Source organism: Pholis gunnellus (assembly GCF_910591455.1).
Source record: "Pholis gunnellus genome assembly, chromosome: 22".
Taxonomy (NCBI): Eukaryota; Metazoa; Chordata; class Actinopteri; order Perciformes; family Pholidae; genus Pholis; species Pholis gunnellus.
Genome location: NC_136549.1, coordinates 8003354 through 8018172, shown reverse-complemented (window position 1 = coordinate 8018172; position 14819 = coordinate 8003354). Strand labels below are relative to the sequence as shown.

General features: G+C 44.1%; 1 protein-coding gene across 1 annotated transcript; it reads left to right on the top strand.

Annotated features, from left to right (window-relative positions):
- The first annotated feature begins 1116 nt into the window (after nucleotides 1-1116).
- On the top strand, nucleotides 1117-10710 carry LOC306713902 (DENN domain-containing protein 2A-like). Its single transcript, XM_079183748.1, has 20 exons — nucleotides 1117-1176; nucleotides 2035-2106; nucleotides 3406-4455; nucleotides 4603-4694; nucleotides 5292-5386; nucleotides 5479-5688; nucleotides 5925-6018; nucleotides 6115-6165; nucleotides 6257-6462; nucleotides 6874-6983; nucleotides 7261-7330; nucleotides 7817-7894; nucleotides 7986-8126; nucleotides 8344-8492; nucleotides 9134-9311; nucleotides 9430-9471; nucleotides 9589-9697; nucleotides 9799-10068; nucleotides 10149-10235; nucleotides 10350-10710. The coding sequence occupies exons 1-20, from the start codon at nucleotides 1145-1147 to the stop codon at nucleotides 10379-10381; spliced, it is 3168 nt and encodes a 1055-aa protein (XP_079039874.1). The 5' UTR covers nucleotides 1117-1144; the 3' UTR covers nucleotides 10382-10710.
- Nucleotides 10711-14819: the final 4109 nt, after the last annotated feature.

The window sequence follows — 14819 nt, the reverse complement described above, 5'->3', positions numbered from 1 at the left end:
TCCAGCACCGAAGTTGGCCAGCACCAGAATTCTGGTAAGCCTTTAACATTAGTTTGCTCAGTAGGCCTAAATATGTGTTTAAACTGTGTGTAGACATTTTAAGGGGTGACTCTATAAGATGAGACATTGTTCCAAATTTACATTGCAGTTACTTTTCATAGTATTACAAGGTATCATATAATACCAACAATATTAACTAATTCAAGGATTCAAAGGTTTATTTGTTGAAGTAGTAGGCGATGTGTAGTGAAGTGCTATGTGGCGCCCACCTAAGGTTGTGCTAATAGAATAGAAAAATTAAATATAAGGATTAAAATTAAAATCAGAAAGTTGTACGTATATGTAAAATATTAAAACATACGTATGTCATAAGTGCAACATGACAACGTATCTTGTTGTATGCTTCCTATACTGATTCGTGAAACACCTCTTGGCCATGTGAGTTCATTTATATTACAACAGTTCAAAAACACTTGTTTTTCTTTGGATGTAACATTAGAAGTCTCATGTCCTTTCTTTGTTCACTTGCTGTTTGCAAATCCCATTGGGCCTCTCTTATTCATATATTAATTTGTAAAAGAATAGATACTCTGGGGCAATGAGGGTGAGCTACAGCTGCATGAGCAACTGTAGCTCCGAAGCAGTTGTGATGTGAACTCCAACGAACGAACGATTTGGAGGGAAATAATGTAATACGATAACGTCTGTGCCGTGTGTAATTTCCCTGCAGCTTGTAGGCAAGATTATGATATTAAAGTAGCTTCAGTCGGTTTCACGAGTCATTCATTCATTCTATCTTGTTCGTAATGTCAGCTACGAGAGGGACAATCAGCAGATAGAGACATACACTAAGAGAGAGCGAGGGACAGACAGGAGGGGAGAGAGAGAGAGAGAGAGAGAGAGAGAGAGAGGAGGGAGGGAGAGGAAGTCATATTCTGTGTGTGGGGAGAGAAAGAGTGAATGAAATTTGAAGATTGGAGAAGAGACAGGGAGAGAAGCGTACAGTTCTCTCTCAATTAAACCTCTGACGACTCACTTCAAGGCTTAATTCGAGCAAGAAAACCTAATGCAGGCAGTTTAGAGGAGGTTATATCAATGGATACTGTTACAGCAGCATCGGTTGCATTATGCTCCCATTTCACTAATGAACACATGGAAACTTTACGACAGAAGGAGGTAAGAAGCAGCTTTGATTTTGTGTGTTTAATATACAAAATGAGTGTCCGTGTTGGCTCATATGTTCACTCAGTGTTATGAGAATAATGGGGTTTCATTCTTAATTTAATTGAGTTATATATTTTGTACTTAGTCTTCTAAATAACTCAGAAAAACAGTCAGAATAGGAGAAAATAAGATGTGGTATATTTCTTAAGGTAAACCTTTCTGGGAGGTCATCTGGGCATTCTGTGAAAGCAACCTCTAGCGTAACGATGACTGCGACAGCTTTGATGTATAATGCAGCTCCGGATAGCTTTATCACACAGTAACTATGTAGCTGAATCTGTTTCCCAGCTAATCAGCGACAGCCACCGTCTTTCAGGGCTGCATGCGGTCCCTCTGCTCACGCACACATGTCATTCGGGCCACATATCAACGAAACAAATGATGACCAACGGCCTCATTGCTGGGAAATTACCAAGCACTATCTTGGAGGCCACTGAACTTTGAGACATTGGCCTGAGAGATGTGAAAAGTACGAGAGTCAAGAAGTGGAAGGCAGAGCGGAGCAAAGGTTGGTCTCCTGTGAGGAGAAGAAGGAGCACTTAATGAAAAGAAAGGGCAGAGAAGAGTGATTCAATCATGCATGAGTTCCCTGATGATTATTGAAATGTTGGTGCGCGTGATGAACTGCTCGAGGGAGTTGCACAGGCCGTCGTGTTTTGCCTTGAGTCTGCCCAGCTGGCCCACGGATACCATCCATTACCAGCTGTGAATAATGGCCACACCGCCTAAAATGTTACAAAGGACAATAAAAATGTAGATTCTGAATGCCACATTCAGCTTAAGATGCTTTCCTCTCTATCTCCGTCTCAGGTGTACAGTGATCATGGCGGCCACTAAGAGAATGACAATCACGCCGGACTGCATCTACTCCACTGTCAACAGGTTTGTATGAGAACAGGTCTATTAGTGAACATTGTCCCTGTAGGAGATGGACACTTTCCTCACAATTTCCTCCTGAGAAATAAGTAACACGGTTTAACTTGCCCTTTATTCGTCACATCCATGAAGGAGAAGTCAGAAAAGGTCTTTCCCATTTCCTCCTGTTTGTTTATTAAAACATAACAGTTTGATGAAATGGGCCCCGGTCCAAGTATGTGTTTATTTAGCGAGGCTGATGAGAAGAAGATGCTTGGTCATAGCCTTGTCCTCTGGCATTTACTCTCAGGCGGAATGTTCCCACTGTCGCCAGAAAAAGACAAAGTGTCCCCTAACTGGCAGTCTCAGTGACTGTATGGGAAGTCTCAGAAACTATGATAGCAGTCACTTAGCCCTTTGTTGGCATATTATTGCATTTTATTTTTTACAGTCATCATTTAGAAGGATGTGTTTTACTGAAGAATTCTGTAAAACGTTGGTTCTCTACATTTGTTGTTTTTCTTCTGAAACCCCTCAGATGAGCTCAAGAATCCGTCACCAAATGTCAAGATTTCAATTGATTTTTAAAGTTAATTTACTTTAATTATAAACAGTTGATTAAGTTGCTTTGGTCAAGTTTTTATTGCTACCACCCCTTGCAGTGGCAGAAGCTTGACATTTCAACCATTCATCCATCACATTTAGCTGTTTCAACTGGTTATCTATTACTTTAGCTACTTATTTTAACTAGTTATTAATTATCTAAATTTAATCCATCCCTTTATCTATTTTAACTTTGTCCAATATATCTAGCTAACTATTGAAAACACTTATCCATTACTTTCAGCTATTTGAACTGTTTATCACTTATTTTTAGGTTGCTATTTCAGCTAGGTTTCACACTCTCAATGATGGTCAAGTGTTAACTGACTTTATTTCATGTATATTTGACATGGCCAAACACAATATACACAGATAATTGCACAACAATTAACCAATGCAATGTATCACAGCATAAACGCTTATTTCCAATTTTCCAATCCTTTAAAATAACAAAAATAAAACATTTTCACAGATCACAAAGTTAAACTATACGTGGTACATTTTGTTGACCTTACAGGAAAAGCTGTAGGTTGGTGGGAGGTGTGCACCGTGCAGTAAATGTGTCAGTTAGTGATACTGATCATTGTGTCAATATATTTACTAAAGATCTGCAGCACACCAGTTTGTAATCCTATTTGAACGGTTTGTTTCTGTGTATTTAGATTTATGTTAATGTGTACGTTTGTAAGACCCAGTCAACGTGTCTTTTCTTTGTGTGTTCAGGGTAAAGAAGGGCTGTGCTGGTGAGAGAAGTGATTTCCATATCTCTTCAGGAGAAAACAAGAAAGCTGGGAAAAGAAGAGAGGGGGCACCAACACTCCCCTTCACCCCACTGGACAACCTGAGCAACCAGCAGGGAGAATCACCCACGATGGCTCACAGGAGGCCGAGCTTCGACCCTCACAGCAATGAGAACGCTCTCCTGGTGAGCAACAAGCTCCCCAGATCCAATGGAAGCAACATTAAGAACAAGATTTCTCTGTGGGAGGGGAAGGAACCCACACATTCACCCGTTACCTCAGGTTCTTTGGGCCAGTGCGCCGGCATAAAAAGGACAGAATCCCTCACAAAAACCAGTAAAACGTCTGATGAGCCGAGTGCAGAGAGTTGCAGGAGAGTAGCTTATAAGGAAAAGGAAAATCCTGGGAAAGAGAATGTTGGAAATCTTAGGGATTCAAGGCCTTGTTCACCTGTTGAAACTGGGAAACAGCAAAGAGGGACGCTTAATAAGAGCGGGAAGCCCAGTGAAAACCACAAAGGGGAGGATAGCGGCAGAGTCGTGCACAAGGAAAAGCAAGAGAACTTGGAAAAGCTTGTTGGTTCAAGGCCTTGTTCGCCTACAGTAGTAGTACAGCAGCCAGTGGGGACGTTGAGGAAAAGCAATGAAAGCCAAGAGAAGAGATCTGTATTCACCCTATTTAAAAACCTGGAGGCTATGGGGGAGAACCACGGGAAAACCCCTCCGGAGCTTGGGAACTACTTCAGTCCACCGAGCAAGGACAAACAGGTGGGTCAAACTAGTGCAGCGAAAGGGAAGCAGCCCCGGGAGAATGTGTACACAGAGCCAGGGGCGCCCCCCATCAACCCAGTCCCCAAACCCCAACGCACCTTTGAGCATCCAGCCAGCGCCCCCATCGGGAAGAGTCAGAGGAAGGGGAGAGAGCAGAGGAACCTCCCCCCACTGCCCTCCATCTCGACGAAGACCTCCTCAAAACCTCCATCTGGTGTCTACGGGAGACCCAGGGGAGAGAGAGTCAGAGACAACGGCACCAGGTATAGAGGGAACACAAATGGATATGTGTGGCTCATATACTAGCCAGAGCTGAACCTATATAAAACACAACATATAGTTTTGTGGCCATAGTAACAGTTAGACCCGATGTTCTTCCCTCATTCGCACTTTTCTGTTCCCCGTGACAGGAAATCCTTTGAGTTTGAAGACCTCGCAGGGTCAACGAGCCCGCTCCTCTCTCACTCACTGTCTCAGGAGCATCACTATGAAGACATCCCAGGTCAGACATTGTCCATTACTGATTCGCCTTTTTGAATACACTTACTTGCTCTCTCGCCAAGAGTTCGATGAGAAGAGTAGCTTTGCATGAAGACGTGAAACAGGGAGAGTCAGCTTGCCAATTTGTGGTTTTTGGAGAAGGTTATGTGCTTGACTGTTTGTTGGCTGTGGTGCAGTGCCTCCCTGGAGTTTTCCTGGTCGGCAGAGCCAGGTTTTGCCATTTCTCCGCTTTCAGTCTTTGTGCTAAGCTAAGCTAACTGTTTCTCAGCTGTAGCCTCTTATCGGCCACTAAAAAAATCTAATACTGGTATTTGCCAAATTGTCGAACTATACCCCTATAATGAAACTAAGATGTAAACTGTAAAACAGGGGCTACAGCTCATGAATGTGTCTCTGGTATTTTCGAGAAACCAATGTTTTACCACATGGATTAAATGTCATGACCGACATTCTGCAGAAAATGACGTTGTACGACATAGATATAGGATATTTCTACTGGCAGCTTCAGCCTAAAAATATCAGAATAGCCATTTAGTTTGAACTTTGAGAAATGCCTATAAACATGTGTTAGACATTGCCATCTTTGGTTTCCCTGCAGACTCGTCCAAAGAGAACCCATATGAGGACATAGAGTTGGAGAGTCAATGCTCCCAGCAGTCTTTGCCCTCCTCTCCTGGCGCCGATACCACCAAGGTTCTTGCAAAAACAAGCCAAGCATAATACTTAGCAATGCCACCACTTCTTTTCCAAATGACTATAAAACTGTGTTTTTTCTGCGTCTGTAGACCTCGAGGCCCGGCTTCTTCAGGCAGAATTCAGGCAGAAGCTTCAAGCTGCTGGACCTGCGGAGAACCAACCAGTCGCCCCGCAGCACCAGCAGCGGGGGCGTTTCATCTCCACCCCAGCTTAGCCCTCCCTCCACCCCCGCTGGGCCTGAAAACACTTCCTGGGTGCCCGGAGATCCCTACAGCCGCATCTGCCGCAGGATACCAACGGTGTGTGTTTGAGAGCTGTATATGTATTATCTCACCCAGAAATCCCTGAACTAGAGTAGACATTTTATCCTACAACCCTAATGCTTAGCACATTACTTACAGATATTCAGCCTTAATCTAAATAAAGTGCGGCGACCAGGTTCCTCTGTTGGTATGAATTTGTGTTTTGTTCTCATCCTTGATGAAAGATATGCTGATGTATTCAATCCCACTGATTTAGAGCTTTTCCCCAACAGGTTGTACTAAGAATCAACAGCATCTTTGAGGCTCGGATCGGGAAGAAACATCTACGAAGGATCTATCATTACGCTGAGACAAGCTCAGGGAGAGGTGATGATGCTGACATTAAACTTTAAAAAACCTTTTTCTAATGCCTGTAATGTAAATGTGGAGTTTTGGCTTCAGAGACATGACTTTTGTTTGCAGTTACAGATGAGAACAGCGACTCCGAGAGTGAAGTTGAAGAAAGAGCAAAAGGTAGATTACACAGAGCATTTCTTTTTTTTTTGTACACCTTTTGACATCTTCAATTCATAACCATGCTGTATCTTACTTTGCTCTTCTCCAGCTCACCGTCAGCGTCTCAGGTCGGTCAAGTCCATACTGAGCAAACCAAGCCAGGCCCACTACAACAGCACCAACGCCGGAAACAGCTCTCTGGACCAGGAGCTCCACCAGCGTCGGCTCTTTGAATATTTTCTAGTTGTGTCGCTGCAGAAGTCGAAAGCCGGTGCCCACTATCTGCCGGAGGTCACACAGCAGTTTCCCCCGAAGGTCAGAATGTTTACTTGCCATCTTGTTTTACAGGCGCACACCACAAACTTAACTCATCATGTAATCATAATCACTACTCAGGAAATGTCGGATCCAGTCTTCTGTTTTTTGGACTCACATTTAGGACAAAAAATTCTGCTGCATTGTTCTTTAAACATCTTTCTCTTGTGAGTCTATAAACTTCATGGAAGTGCAATGTAAAAAAATCCCAGAAGTACCACTTTAACTTTTGAGACCTATTGCCTCAAAATACAAATGTCTTTTGTAGGAGTTCTTTGTTCATACAGTAACATTTTATCTACCCTAACTCCTAGTACATGCAAGCATTTACCTGTTGTACCGGTGGAAATGAAGTTAAAGAAAATGCACGAAAGTAGCAAAAACAAACTTCTAACCTTCGTTACGTTGCAGCTGGAGCGGAGCTTCAAGTTCATGAGGGAGACGGAGGATCAGCTGAGGATCATTCCTCAATTCTGTTTCCCGGATGCAAAAGACTGGGAGCCGGTGGAGAACTACCCAAGGTGAGAGTGTAAAAGTTACCGTAATGCTACTGTTTATGAAATGCCACATACATTTAAGATAATTTAATGGTCAATAGTACTGGAGAACTTGTATTACCACTAGAAGACTTGTTGTTTAACCCATGATAGACATGACTGCTGGACTGGACTGATGCTGTATGAGTCCCTTTAGTACATTTGTGTGAACATGACCATCTATGTATATTTCTCATATGTACAATCAAAATATACTAATCACATGTTTATTTGTGTATCTGTTGTGGGTCATCCCTCATAGTGAGATGTTCTCCTTTGTTTTGACTGGAGAGGATGGGAGCAGGAGGTTCGGATACTGCCGGCGTTTACTGGTAAATAGAAATGACTTGAATAAATAAGTGCGCTGCTACTGAACAGGAAGTGGCTAAATACCACGATGACGGCTGAGTAAATAACCGTGCCAAAATAGTCAACGTGCCTGTGGGAAAATAGTCCATCTGAGAGTCTGGGAGGAAGTGTGTGAGTGTGTGTGCGTTTGCATTTGTTTCTGTCGGTCTATTTCTACAGTATATGTTAGTTTCAGTGCTGTTGATAGTATAGTATAGTAATATGTTTTCATTTTACAAACGTTTATGTGGCCTCTGTCATGTTAAAACCTTGCAACTCTTCGGGACAGATTACATTATCCTTTAGGATACTTATAAAATACTCTAAAAAAAAAAAAAAACAGTTGTTAATCCCAGAAAATACACGGTCATTAAACTGAACTAAGAATAATAAATACATTCAAAAGGTTCATGTTTCTGAGTTTTTCCCAGAACAACAGCAGCCAGTAAACGTCCTCCCTCTCTTTTCAGCCCAGTGGAAAAGGTAAACGTCTACCAGAGGTCTACTGTATTGTCAGTCACCTCGGCTGTTTCAACCTGTTCTCCAAGGTAAACCACTCTCACTGGTTCCTTTTCATAATATAGTTGACATAAAAGTAATTGAGCACATTTACAAGGTGTGTGTGTGTGTGTACTGTAGGTGCTGGATGAGGTGGAGAGGCGGAGGGCTTTGTCTCCAGCCCTTGTGCAGCCTTTTATGAGAGCCATCATGGAGGCTCAGTTTCCAGCTCCAGGCAGAACCATCACCATCAAAACCTTCCTCCCTGGCTCAGGCACCGAGGTGACTGACACTGCAGTATTGAAATTAACCCTGTTCACCTGTTTCTGGACAGGTTTTCCCATTTAACAATCTTAAATAGGAGGAAGAATAGATTAAGTGATGTATAATCTATTCTACAAGACACTCATTTGATGGGAGTGTGTGATACATTTTTGTTCTATCAATTCAGTATTCATGGTGTGCTATAACTTTGTTGATTTATCACTCTTAATCCTAGGCGATGGAGCTCTGTCGGCCCTCTGACTCGCGCCTGGAGCACGTGGACTTTGAGTGTCTATTCTCCTGTCTGAGTCTGCGCCTGCTCCTCCGGGTGTTGGGGTCTCTGCTGCTGGAGCGAAGGGTCATCTTCACCGCTGACAAGCTCAGGTCGGTCCCTCCACTGGAGCCATTGCTCCTGTAGACTTACACAATAGCCCAATATGAGGTTGCACTTGAACATCCTTCTTCCATCCTTTATGCAATTATGGAGTCGGCAGATATTAAGTTCAAGCCTCGGGGATGTTTTCATTAAAACACGGGTGGTCCAGAACCTCTTATTTAAAATCAATTTAAGGCAGCCCCAGTTTTATTCAGGGAACACGCCAGAGAGATATTTTGAGGCCAGTCTGTTGAGTTGTTGTTGTGCTGGGGCCAGATTGTTTGTTCTGCAGGAGAAAGCCAGTGGGAGTCAGAGAGAGCGCTCACACTAGTGGAATGTGAAGTTAAGTGACGTAAATGAAAGAAGTATGTAACTTTGCTTTGCCCTCTGGGAAATGTACTGTAGGGAATATTCACTGGGATTAGACTGTATTTTAAACCATAGCCCCCTCATGTGGTGAGAATGAGTATTACTTACTTGTTGTATCTTTCTCTGCCTCTCTCTCTCTCTCTCTCTCTCTCTCTCATCCAGAACAATATCTACTATAAAGACTTTAAACATGCAATGAAAAGCGTTCCCTTTTGTGCTCATCATCATTTGATAATGTCTGATTGCCCTCCACTCGTTCTCCCTGTGTCTGTCCTTGCAGTACTCTCTCCCAGTGCTGCCATGCCGTCGTGGCGCTGCTTTACCCCTTTGTGTGGCAGCACACCTACATCCCCGTGCTGCCCTCGGCCATGCTCGACATCGTCTGCACTCCGACCCCGTTCATCGTTGGCCTGCTGTCCAGCTCCCTGCCCCAGCTCACTGAGCTGCCCCTGGAGGAGGTCAGAAAGGCACTACTTCTAAGCGGTCGTTCAGAGAAACTAAGCAATACTTATTTGCAGCTGTGAACAGATTCATCACGTCAATGCAGCAACAATAATTAAGGCTTTCTGTGCTCAGGTTCTGGTTGTGGATCTTGGAAACAGTCGATTTCTCAGACAAGTAGGTCACGTGTTGTATCACATATATGGCTCTGCGTGACCCGTATGGATGTGGAACAAATTATTTCATCCTTAACTCACCTACGAATCGGTTTTCTATCCTGTTTGTCACGTTTAGTTGGACGATGAGGACTCCATCCTGCCCTCTAAGCTCCAATCAGCCCTGGAGACTGTTCTGGAGAGGAGACGAGAGCTGGCTAATGAGAGAGGAGGAGACACACCTGGTGGTGAGACATATCAAGGACTGACACTGAAAACCAGCTGAAGAAGCAATTCAATTTTGCAACTGAGCAAGTTCACGATCCAATGTTCATCTTCTTCTCTTCAGATTCTGGCCATCTTAGCACCGTTGTGTCCGAGGCCTTCGTGCGTTTCTTCGTGGAGCTGGTAGGCCACTATCCACTCTTCATCACAGGGGAACGGGAAGACGGCTACTCGTCCTCTTCCTCCTCCCCGGGCACCTGCTCTTTCCAGCGCGAGGGTTTTCGTAAAGCAATCCCGTCAAAGACTGTGCGTCGCTTCCTGGAGGTCTTCATGGAGACCCAGATGTTCGGCTGGTTCATCCAGGAGAGAGAGCTCCACAGGCAGGCTCTGAGAGGTAAAGCGCTGCAGTGGAAACAAGAGGTCCGGCTGCTGGGGAGCCGATCCAGTGATTCATGATTCTTTCTCTTTCATCAGGACTGTTTGAGGCGAGGGTGCAGGAGTATCTGGACTCCATCCACGAGAATGAACACCGGAGGGTTAACAGGTTTCTCAAAGGCTTGGGTAAGTTTGTTTCTGAGCTGTTCTTTCTTTGTTGTAGTGAAACAAACTCTGTGAAAACAATCTACAGTAGGCTCATTGAATCACTCTTGTTTTTTTTCTCCTTTGCTCTTATAGGAAACAAAATGAAATTTCTTTCCAAGAAATAAGCCCACTATAATCGCACACAAAGAGACACACACTAATAAGAAGAAGCACTGAAACAAGGAAAGACTTCACGGACTGCAGAAATCCAACAAAGTAAATGATTTACTTGAGTGCTTTTATTTTTTAGATACGTTCGTTCACGCCTCCTCATAATGCTGTAAGAGACGTGTGGCTGGCAAATTAAAGGGAAAACCTGAATAAATGAGTATATAGTGCAAAGGACACAAGGGGTCACTGAATGGTTTGATGAGTAGGAAATTAGGAAGTTTGGTTGTCAGTCAACCTTTCACGGTAACTTGACTTGAAAGTCCTCAGTCACTGCACTCTCTAGATCCACAAGGGGGCAGTAGTTTGTTTTCTTTGATGAGATGATTTTTACATCGTCAGTGACTGACCAGAAAATGACACAGACCTGCTTTCCTGCTCTTATTTGTTTTATCATAGCAGTGACAACATCACAAGTAAATTAATAAAATAAAACAAATAGATAAATATTCTCTGTTTGGTGTTTTGATCTTGAAGTGGTGAGTTAATGTCTTGACGTTGCCGTGCCCCCCCCCCCCCCCCCCATTGAAACAAATGGCTTATATAATCAATGTATTATATACTTTAGAGTTTGGATGTCATCATTGTAAATCTCTTCCCTCACCTCCAGTTTGTAGATTATAAACGGTTGCATCAATTGTATAAGTAATAAGTATTTTATTACACATTGCAAAATACTGGGCTGAAAATCAAAGCCAAGTTAATTGCGCTCACTCAGCATTTGTGTGTCAGTTTCACGCAGTGGGTAATCCGCATACCGCCCATTTGCTAACCATTCACTGTGTTTGTGTGCTCAAAAGTTATTTGGCCTTTTTACTACAAAGGGCCTCGGTTCAGAGTTGGTGGCAGCTTCACTATTTTAGTCTCTGAGTCATGGAAATGGAAACAAAGCAGATCTTGAGCCCACGAAGAGGAAAGCACATCTTAGTCAGCATGAAAACACAACACAGGTGCAGAGCAGAGCATAGTAGTGTATTGTCTGAGGACCAGTGCGCTCAGTTCGTGACTGCTGAGCAATAAGCCCAAGGGGCCCCCAGGGCATCGCCCCGGAAACACAATCTGTCACCTTGTTAGTGGCAAGTTCACGCACACCTGCTGACACAGATGTTGATGCATACACACAGATGCACAGAGAGTACAAAACATGTCAAACAGATACAGGCTCATAATTGTACATACTCTAAAACAATGATGACCACCCAGAGGTACTTGCACCCCAAGGAGCACTTCTGCATTTGCCACTGGGTACACTGAGCCATTGTGGAGTATCATAACAAGGTCTGTGGATTATCTTAAGTAACCGGGATCTAGATGGATAAATAGCACATTTGGATTGCTGTCGATGAAGGGCAGTTGAGCTCATCTGACAGGGCTGTTGGGGTACGTCAGGCAAAAAAGAAAAGGTTTGGGACCCACTGCTCTAAAACACACGTGTTCAGTGAAGCTGTCATGGAGTAGAAAACCATACCGCAGCTTCCTATCTGGCTCCCAAGGTGGGAAAGCTGTGGTGCCGTGGGACAGGAGGCGTCTCGGGAAGATGGATGGATGTGGTGAGAGAAGAGCGCTGACGGCTGCCAAAACGTTCGCTCACACACTCAGGTTCTCGCACTGCGTGTTTGTGTGCAGATGGGTGAACAGCAAACCCAAATTGTCACATACTGTTTCCTGCTAAACACCTGGCCGCGGCTCAAGACAACCGGCTCGTTAGTGCGGAGGTAATTATGGTTTCCATTAATTCTAGCCAGCAGGGGTTGACCCCCAAAGCCATACATCCTGCACTGGTGTATTTCCACAGCAAACCTCCCTGTGGAATATATCTCACCACTGCAAATGTCATGTGTTTTCAGTCAGGGAGAGAGAGCACCCTTCTCTGCCACTTTAGAAACAACAATAGCTTGTTGAAACTCTAATCTTCCCTGTAAAGTGCCTTTCACAGGTCCCTATTACCTGACTGGATTCCACCTTTAAGAGCCGCTGCACATGTGATACCACATTATGCTGGTAATTGAAAACATCTACCTGCTGCAAAACTCAGCGTTGCAACGTACCGATGCAGTTATGCCTATTAATCTGAGCAGAAATACAATCGTACAAACATCACGGTCCATTAAAACCAACCACCAATTCAATTATAAAGTCTCTCCGGAGATTTATTGACCTCCTTCCAAGGCTTGTAAAGTTGCATTTAGAAACCCTCTGGTGGTTGCCTCTGCTAATTAGGTGATTTATGTTGTGATTTATGGCGGCGGGGAGGTGCAGCAACGAAGCAGCGCTTGCCATCAATCAAAATTAAAAGTACAATGTCATTTTCCATCATTCTGTTTTATTTTCTTTCATACCTTCTCTCCCACAAACCTCAATCAAAAAAAGGCCGTTTTGGCAGGTTGAATTTGCTGAAGAGCTTGGGGTCATGACGGTAACTCCCAGGGTGCCATATGCAATTTTGCACAAATGATGCTTGTGTGCCTCGGGTATTTTTGTCTTTACAACACAAATATGGTACTTACAGGCTCCCATAGAGTCTTTTTGTGCCTGATTGGAACCTATAGAGACACTGCTCTTCTTAACACCGTCACATTGATTGCCTTACGCTGCCTGTATGATTGCACAAGTGTGAGAATAACAAAGGAGACAAACAGAGAGGAAAAATGGCGGAAAAAAGCAGGAATTTGATGTATGAGAAAAATACTTGACACAGGCTAAGTACACACATACACATTGAAAAAGTTCTCGAACATGCACCCGTCAGCTTGTTTTTTGGAGCTGCAGGTGCAGTGTCCAGCTGCAGCCCTGCCATGCATGCCAGCGGCCTGAATCATTTCCCCCGTTCAGAGGAGGAGCCATCGAAGCATAATGGAGAACATAACAGCAAGGCAGGAGGAGGTGGGAGAGGAGGAAAAGGCCAGGAGAGGAAAGGAGAGGTGAATTTGACAGGGAGGAGGTGAAGGGCTGTAGAGTAGGCGACAGCGAAGAGAAGGGGAAAAAAAGGCAGGATTTCCATTTTGCTGCTGCTGCTACGCCACGTTACAGCAAAGCCTTTTAAACTGTGGACGCAGACCAGAAGCTGGCAAGGAGTGGAGGAAGTGGGAAGAAAAAGAAGGAGAGAGGGAGACGTGCAAAGCCAGAATAGTGTGAGGAGGGCAAAATCATTGGGGGTTGTGAGTTTCTTTTTTTCGTGGCTGCTGTTTCTCGCTCTCTAATCTCAAATTGTGAAAGAAAGAAAACAAGCTAGAAAGGCTCAGAAAAAAAAGGGGGGGGGGGGAGGGGTGGACTCTCAGGCCACACACATAGATTTCCAGGCCGGAGGGTGCGTCAGTCAGGCCTGTGGTCTGCTGTATGTGTCCAAGTTTATCCACACCACTATTACACCACCATTAGTCATGGTATCTGATGACAAGCACTAATATCCTCCTCTCTGTCTTGGTCTCTCACTTGCTCATTCAGCTCAAAAGGACCTTTTAAAGGGTCATGCCCCCAAATTTTTAAGTTGTCCTATCTCAGCTTACATCGTCTGACTTTGTGTCTGCGTTGAGCATGGAGAGGAGCCTGTCTGGAGCCAGAGGAGTGGACACACACACACACTCACTCATGCACACATCGACCAGGGTAGTCTTTGTCAGAGTAGTTGGGTGGTCTGGTCTACACGTGTCAGTAGACTCATCGCTCTTCATGTGGGTTGTCTGTGTGGACTTTGTGTGTGTCCTAGAACTTCAGAATGGTGCACAATGCAGAAGGCAAGCGTTTGTTTTAAGGATCTACCCGGAAAATGTGGAGCTCTACAAAGTGGTCACATCATGAAACAAGACAAAGGATGGATCCAAAATCACACCCCATTTACTATGTAGTGCACTATTTTTGTGTGTGAAATGTATGCATCGTATATTAAAAGTAGTGTCAATGGTGCTGCATGTCAGCATGCTCACAATGACAATGCCGTATTATGCTGATGTTAAGCAGCAGGTATAACGTTTACCATGTGCACCATGATTTAGCATGTTAGCATGCTAAAATTAGCCCTAGACACAAAGCACAGCTGAGTCCGATGGCAATGTCATTAGTTTCGCAGGTATTTGATTAGTCCATCGTCGAAGTGATAGACATTGCCATCCTTCGAGCTATGCCGCTAGCATGGCTGAAATGTCTGTTTGTTTTGCACATGCATGAACTGTTGCGTGTCTGAAATCATGCATGTGCAGACTGGTTGGTTCACAAGCCTGTGCGTGCACATGCTTCTTTGTGTGCTCTCTCCTTCACCTCTCACCGTCCCTCTCAGCGTCCCACTGGCTTTCCAACGTTAACAATGTGGCTGCCAATCAGAGTCCACAACAATCATAATAACCTTTCCTGTAAAGTCTACCATCTGCTATAAAGATATTCTCGACGAAATGTGATCCA